This window comes from Vigna umbellata, chromosome 7, assembly GCF_029865625.1.
Source record: "Vigna umbellata cultivar VRB3 chromosome 7, Vumbellata_1.0, whole genome shotgun sequence".
In the NCBI taxonomy this organism is placed as follows: Eukaryota; Viridiplantae; Streptophyta; class Magnoliopsida; order Fabales; family Fabaceae; genus Vigna; species Vigna umbellata.
The window spans coordinates 37,485,071-37,492,237 of NC_142171.1; the positions used below are offsets into that span (position 1 = coordinate 37,485,071).

The 7,167-nt window shown below is 41.2% G+C and overlaps 1 protein-coding gene across 1 annotated transcript; it reads left to right on the forward strand.

Moving 5' to 3' along the window:
- The first annotated feature begins 3,425 nt into the window (after positions 1-3,425).
- On the forward strand, positions 3,426-6,531 carry LOC148195898 (uncharacterized). Its single transcript, XM_088095319.1, has 7 exons — positions 3,426-3,467; positions 4,131-4,248; positions 4,905-4,957; positions 5,014-5,095; positions 5,179-5,221; positions 5,438-5,515; positions 5,944-6,531. Exons 1-7 carry the CDS (start codon positions 3,426-3,428, stop codon positions 6,443-6,445), a joined length of 918 nt encoding a protein of 305 aa, XP_087951445.1. The 3' UTR covers positions 6,446-6,531.
- Positions 6,532-7,167: the final 636 nt, after the last annotated feature.

Below are 7,167 nucleotides of genomic sequence, written 5' to 3' on the forward strand. Positions count from 1 at the left end.
TAACAAGTTACAAAAATGATAAGCAAGGACACATACCAAACACCCTCGCCCCTGCGTCGTCGAACTCGAGGCAATTAATAAGCTGACGAGAAGAAAGGGGGCATGGCAACGCAGTCAACACACTCAACGCCTCTAATTCTTCAACCGTCATCTTATCCTCCGACCAAGAGGTGAACCTCAGCGGGTCCTGCGTCCAGTACAGGGGAAATCTAGGGTTCCCCTCATCATCGAAAAAATACTGTCGACCGACAGCGGTAATCGACACCTTAAAAAATTTTTCTTTGAAATTCCTATATGATTGCAAATATAGCTCTAACAGCGCGTTACCCGGCTCCGAAATCAATGACACCCATCCCTTTGTGGCTACTGGTCGACATCTAAAGAAATGCAGAAACAAACCTACAGTGGGCCTAATAGCTAGTGCCCGACACACTATGGCGAAAGCCTGCACATACGCCCAACTATTGGGGTGCAACTGACTCGGTGCAACGTTTAGGGTACGCAGAACATCCATTTGGAAGCTGGTAAAAGGCAGCCTCACATACAAGTCGTAGAATAACACAGAATAAAAATAAAAGAATTCCTCAGAAGCATTCTCCCTCCCATGGCACACTCTCTCGTCATCCCGGCAAGCTATCAATTTTATACAAGTTTGATACCCTAGGGTTCGCAACACGCAGCTATTTTCAATCCAGTCTGCTAACACAACCCTACTCCTAAACTGGCTTCTAAGTTCTTTCACCTCACGCGCCGCCCAGGCGTACTCATCTCCACTAATCGGAGATATTATACGCCCCCCCGGCCCTTCACCACACACATTTCCATATGTAAAAGCCTCCTCCCCAAAAGGCAATGTGGTAATTTCGCGACATTCCGCCGTAGATGACGGCCCCGGCGTCTCGCCCCCAATGTTCTGCCCCTTTCCTTCCATAGTCAACACTAAACAAACTAAGATGAAGGAGATGTTAGGGTTACCTGGTAACGTCTCGTAACAGGGTAAGCAGTGAGGATAGAAGAGAAACAATCTCGCTCAGGATGCACACTGCCAAACTCTGTTCCTCCGCAAAAGTGAATAACCTCCTTCTGAATCGTGCTGAAGAAGCCAAACCGTTTAATCGTCAGGCGCCGTCCGATCCTTTCTAATCTAACGGCTATTACGACGCGTCTCCTCACTTCCCTACAGGAGCGGGAAAACCCAAAATTCGTAACGCCCCGTACAGCTGTCATACACTTCACACATTACTTAAAAGTCCTTCATAACTCTGTCATCACCCATTTACTCGGACTTGGGGGGCTTGTACTATAGGATACCTAATCCTCCAACTGTCGACCAATAACCCGACGACAATTAAACCAATGCAGGACATTCTCATGCCCGTAATGACATCCGACCACTTAGTGTGGTCGACCACTAGACAACCGACTATAATAACATACGACCATGTGGCGTTGTCGTCCAGTTGAGGCTCGACAATCGACACGTCGTCCGCCCAGATCGACACGCATGATGATCGACATACAATATGCGACATCGTGATCTAGCGGTTACAAATAAACAGTTACGCATATTGGCTAACAAGCGCCGTGAATCATGGAAGTACTTGACTCAATATCTAGCAGTTATAACTTATAGATAGCCAACTCCAGTAACCACCCGAGATTTCAGGTAAACGGTTTATTTTACTCCTTTAAATACACACAGTATACCAGAAAAAAGGTACGTTTTTCCCCTAAGAGAAAATTAAGAAAGATTCAGTTGCTCTAACTAAGACCATTATTGACTTGAGCGTCGGAGTGCCTTTGCAGGTACCCAGCCCACCGTACTCAGAGCTTTGGAGAAGAGGGAAAGACAACATAGTGAAAGCAACACAGAGAAGGAAGAAAGTAAGATTGTTAGGTTCGTATCTTGGTCCCTACATCCCTACTGAAACATTACCTAATTTCGAGAAAAAACAGTTAATCTAAGTAATCGTAGTAATTAAATTACTCAAACTACAAATATCTTTACAGACCAAGTTATCCACATCAAGAATTCGCATTGGATGTCATAGTAAATTTTAAAATCATAACTTTACCAAATGTTAAAACCGACACCAGTTTTGCAATGAACAATTACTCACCCGTGCCGAAGAACCCCTTGGGGTCCGAAGCAGAACTTGATCAATTCCATTCCAGTCCTTTGTAATTTCAGTTGCTGCTCTATAGTCCCATACGGCTGCAGAATGCCCCATTCAAATTAATGCAGATCCTAAATTTCTTCAGCAAAATCCTATTAAGCTTCTCAAATTCGGAACATGCAAATGCCAGAGGATTGAAGGGGTCTCCACCTCACACCTATACCGTAACAAACACGTGAATTAGCCTCCTCGTCAGTTAAATCCAAAATCCCAAACGCTATTAGATACTCAGGACGAACGCTATTAGATTCAAATAGGCCGAACGCTAAAATTGATTGAACACTATTCACCGAACACAAATGCCGAACGCTACCATGCTAGTTGGACGAACGCTATGAGATTTAACACAGTTTGGACGAACGCTAGAACCGAACGCTAAATACAACTAGGCCGAACGTCATATTGGATTCAACACTATGTGGCCGAACGTTGATTCCTGAATACTATAAGAACGGACGTTAACAGATCCTAGGCCGAACGCTCATAATGACAGCAACACCAAGGCCGAACGCTCACATCACAACCATACCAATGCCGAACGACAAAGATTCAAACTTAGAATACTAAAAAGGACGAACGCTAACAAAACAAAGGACGAACGCTCAGAAAACTATCTTGGATGAACGCTGCTTATGGAGAATTCTATCTGAACATAACGTCATCAAAACCGAACGTTCGTTATGAACGATCACTAACTTAAAATAATTGGAAAATGATACTTAGACAACAGATTTTGACAACATTTCGACACAGCCCACGTGTCAGCGAATGAGAGGGCCACGTTTACAACGAAAAAAGCTGCTGCGTTCTGAGAAAATCTGATCAAACCTGCTTCAAATTTGACGTGGCGAGGACGGGCACGGGCAGCTTGCGTTTGTGCGTTTCAAATTTCAAATGGTATTCGACCTTCGTAGACAGAGAAGCGCGAACAACAGAAACCCACTTGTGTGACCTAGACGAGAGAGTTGGAGAAAGGGTTCACCAGCGAACAGAGAGAGAGACCGAGTCCTTGCCGAAGTGCCGCCGTTCACTGTCGAAGGCCGTGTCGGAGAGATCGAACGCCTCCAGCCCGTTCCGTTTCAGGGGCGCCGCAGGTCCGACGTCGACCGGTCGAAGCGAACACGGCATCGTGTTCCGTCCGTTCCGGCCCAGCAACTTAGGGAGGCGTTGAAGGTGTCGCTTCGTCCCAGCTGCTTCCGTCCCTGTCCCGGAGTGTCGCCGGACCTTTCTTCTAAAGATATTGCCGTCATGAAGAGGCGGATTGCAAATGTTCTTGAACTTGGGGAAACGGTATGTATGTATTTTATCATTCTTAATTTTCTGATTTTTTATTTCTTTGTTCTACTGAAGTATCATTGTAAAATACAATATTTATTTTCCAATTCACTCCAGAGTAGTTGTAGATCATCCATTTGTTTAGGCAATCATTGGTTTTTTATGTGGCCAAGGAGTTGTGGAATTTCTTGCTAAGGGTAGTTCATATCCTTAAAAAATATTATCCAGTTAAAAATATTTTACTCTCAAATCTGAACGTGTAAGGAATGTGTAATTTTGACATTGTGCTTTTCAAGTTGGAACAAATAAATACAGAAAATAAGAGAACCCGAATCTGCTGTTGACTCCATAGTTGCGTATGCAAATTTACTTTTAACTTGAGTTGAGTATGGCAACCCTAAACCGTTATCTGAGAAAGCCTGTTAATTGCCATTTTTTCAAAATAAAGGATTAATGGTGTTCATAAAGATAAAAATATAAGAAACAATATTTAAAGTTATATTTGGCTTGTATCTAACTGCAATTATTAATTTTATATCATGTTCATTTACATGTTCTCTTTATATCTTGTAAATCTTTATACTTGACTAGGCTGGAATTATATATCATATATCTACTTCGTTAAGAGTTTTTTGAGGTTCATTAGTTGGGCAGTATTAACCGATATTCTTCCAATAGGTTTTGCAAGCCTTGAGAAGGCTAAAAGGTAACAGTGACAGAAAGGCAAAAATGTCTGCTGAGACTAAGGTTGTATTTGACCAGCTAACTGAGGATGCTATGAAGCTGATGGAGAATGGTGAATACAGTTGAGTTAATCCCTCCGGGCTTTGTAGATATTATGCATTGTGTAAACATGTAATCATTTAGATAGGCTGATGAGACTCTATGTCATGCGACTTGTTTTGATTCACTGTATCTTTAGTTGCTATGCCTACATTATGCTTAACTTTGGCTCCTTGACCTTTTTCGCATATGTTTATCATGAAAAGTGAGAGGTTTTTGATCGTGAAGCGGGTTAGTGTTATACACTATGCTTTATTCTACTTATATTATGTTTTGTTGTTTCATTATGTTTACATTGTTAACAACATGATGTAATATGCTGTTTGATTTTATAATTTATTTGATTTAACTACTTGGTTTTACTATTATAATACTGTTCAACTTATGTTGTTATTATGGTCATGATGCAAGATAGAATTTATTGTTTTATTATCAATATCATACATGGTGTTTGGTTATTCTTAGTGTTTGGAGAAACTATCTTTGGGCCTCCATATTAGTTAAGTGTTGGATTTTGGGGCAGGTTATTAATTGTCAATTTTTCCTTGGCTCTTCTTTCTTCTTTCTATGATGTTGTCGATATTTAGGTTTATGAGAACGAGTGAAGGGTGCCAGTTTCGTGGTATTAACTGCTTAATGCTTATGCCTTCTACATTCTCCCCTTTTCAGAAGGATATGAGAAGTTAGCCCGGGCAAAAGAAGGTCCATCAAATCAACATTTGGCTAGTGGAGAAGCCTCTAGCACTGGTGAAGGTGATTATGATATGTTTCTGACGAGGATGATAACAGTAAGCCATCTACAGATGAAAATAATACAGTTAGTCAATCTTCATCGGACGCCATAAATTCTGGCACTGAGGGTAGGTAAATTGGCCTCCAAAGTCTTTGTTACTGATTTTTATTTGATTAGTATTTACTTAACATTGTTCTACTTTTCTTTCAGGTGGAGCATTGCAAAATGATTATGTGTATGATGAATCTTCTGGGTATGGCTCTTCTCTTCCATGTAAATTTTGGGAAATAGTCTGATATACATGACATTATTTATCTTTGTTGTAAATTTCAAAACCAAAAAAAAAAGCATTATGGTATTAAGGAGGTGGCAAAAGTTGAGGGTTTGTACCCACTTCTTCTTCTAATGAATTCTGTTACCAAAAAGAGCTGTTATAAGCTTGTTCTGACATCAATATTTGATGGTCCAGGTACTATTATAGCAGCAGTTTGGGCTATTATTATGATCCAAATACCAGGCTTTATTGCTCTGCAGCATCAGGACAATGGTACAACACATTCCTTTATCATCTTTTCGTGTGGTTTGTCAATTTTTATCCTGAAATCTTTTAGCCTTTGTTTACAGTAAGTGGTGCCAAACATAGATGTGGATTTGGATGTGTGTTTAGTTGTTTGTTAAAATTTAATTTTGATTTGTGATATTTTTTGTTGGAAACTATATCAAGAGATGTGATATGTGTACGTCAATTTATAGATCTTTGGTGGCATAAAAACATGCAGGGTGATTAGTTGTATAATTAACACCTTTGGCTGAGAGGAGTGATAGGTGTAAATTTTACTTGTTTTTGTTGCTTAAATTGTTGTGCTTTTGAGTAAGTTTTAGTGTTAATTCTCATGAAAAGTATATAATTGTTGATATAAGTATAATTTTGACTGTTTAAATATTTTTTGATGCTTTTGTTTGTTTATTTCGAAGTAGAATAAGGATTGGATACTGTCAAAGACTTGGAGCGCATCATTTGGCTGTCAGCATCGAGAAGAGAACGCCCATCCAACAGCAAGCCAGGACGCTCGTCCAGCGCGCAGCGCAGAGGACGCTCGGCCAGCGCTCAGAGAAGGCTCGTCCAGCGCGAAGAGGACGCTCGTCCAGAAAGTGGACGCTCGTCCAGAGAGCGGAGATCGTTCGGCCAGCTAGCGGAGAACGCTCGCCCAGACGCTTGTCGCCCGGAGGGGACGCTCGTCCAGCGCGCAGAGAGGAGGCTCGTCCAGCGCGCATAGGACGCTCGTCCTATCAACCATTTACAGCAGATATGTGGTGTGCTACGACTGTCTCATTTTTTGTGATTGGAATTGTTATATGGATTCTTGAACACCGAGTCAATACTGACTTTCGTGGTCCTCCTAAGAAGCAAATTGTAATTATGTTAATGTACGCTTTTGTAGCGTCATATGAAAACCTTTTACGGCCAGTTTATTGAATTTGGTGCAGCAATAGGTGCCCCAATGTTCATCTTTTGTTTAAGATTCTAAATCCATTTAACGAGTTATTGATGATTTGAATTAATGCAGTATAGACTAGTGTCAACACCCAATTTCGTCCGGATTGACCAATAGATTTTATTTTATTTTCATCATGAGTGTCAAATAAAAATTAAAAAAAAAAAAAAAGAGCGTTCGTCCTTGATTGTAATTTTAGGAACGAACGTTTTAGTTGGTCGATTTCGGACCGTTCGTCCTCTGCCTTTCGGACCGTTCGTGGCTATTAGCGTTCGTCCTGCACCGTGCGCGTTCGTTTTGTCCCCTTTCAAACGTTCTTCCTGTATCGTACGCGACCGTTCGCCATCAACTGTGCATGCAACCGTTCGTCCTTTAACTTTCACGAACGTTCGTCCTCCACCGTTCGTACTTATTCGAACGTTCGTCCATGCATACCTTTAGGACGTTCGCTCATACAGAGAGTCAACCGTTCGGTCATAATGTTTTAATGAACGTTCGGTCTTCATATGAACGTCCGGTCATGTTATGTGTTAGTGAACGTTCGGTCATGTTATGTGAAGCGTTCGGTCATGTAATGTGTTAGTGAGCGTTCGGTTATATTGTTTAATGAGCGTTCGCTCTTCATTTGAACGCTCGGTCATTCATTTGAACGCTCGGACACACAACAACACAGATCAGATTTCAGAAGAAATTTAATCGCATC

Bases quoted from the DNA above. Each gene is read 5' to 3' on its own strand.
- LOC148195898 (XM_088095319.1), top strand. From the start codon at position 3,426: ATGAAGAGGCGGATTGCAAATGTTCTTGAACTTGGGGAAACG. The intron at 5,096-5,178 runs GTAGGTAAATTG...CTTTTCTTTCAG, and splicing joins CATAAATTCTGGCACTGAGG to GTGGAGCATTGCAAAATGAT. The intron at 5,516-5,943 runs GTACAACACATT...TTTATTTCGAAG, and splicing joins TCTGCAGCATCAGGACAATG to TAGAATAAGGATTGGATACT.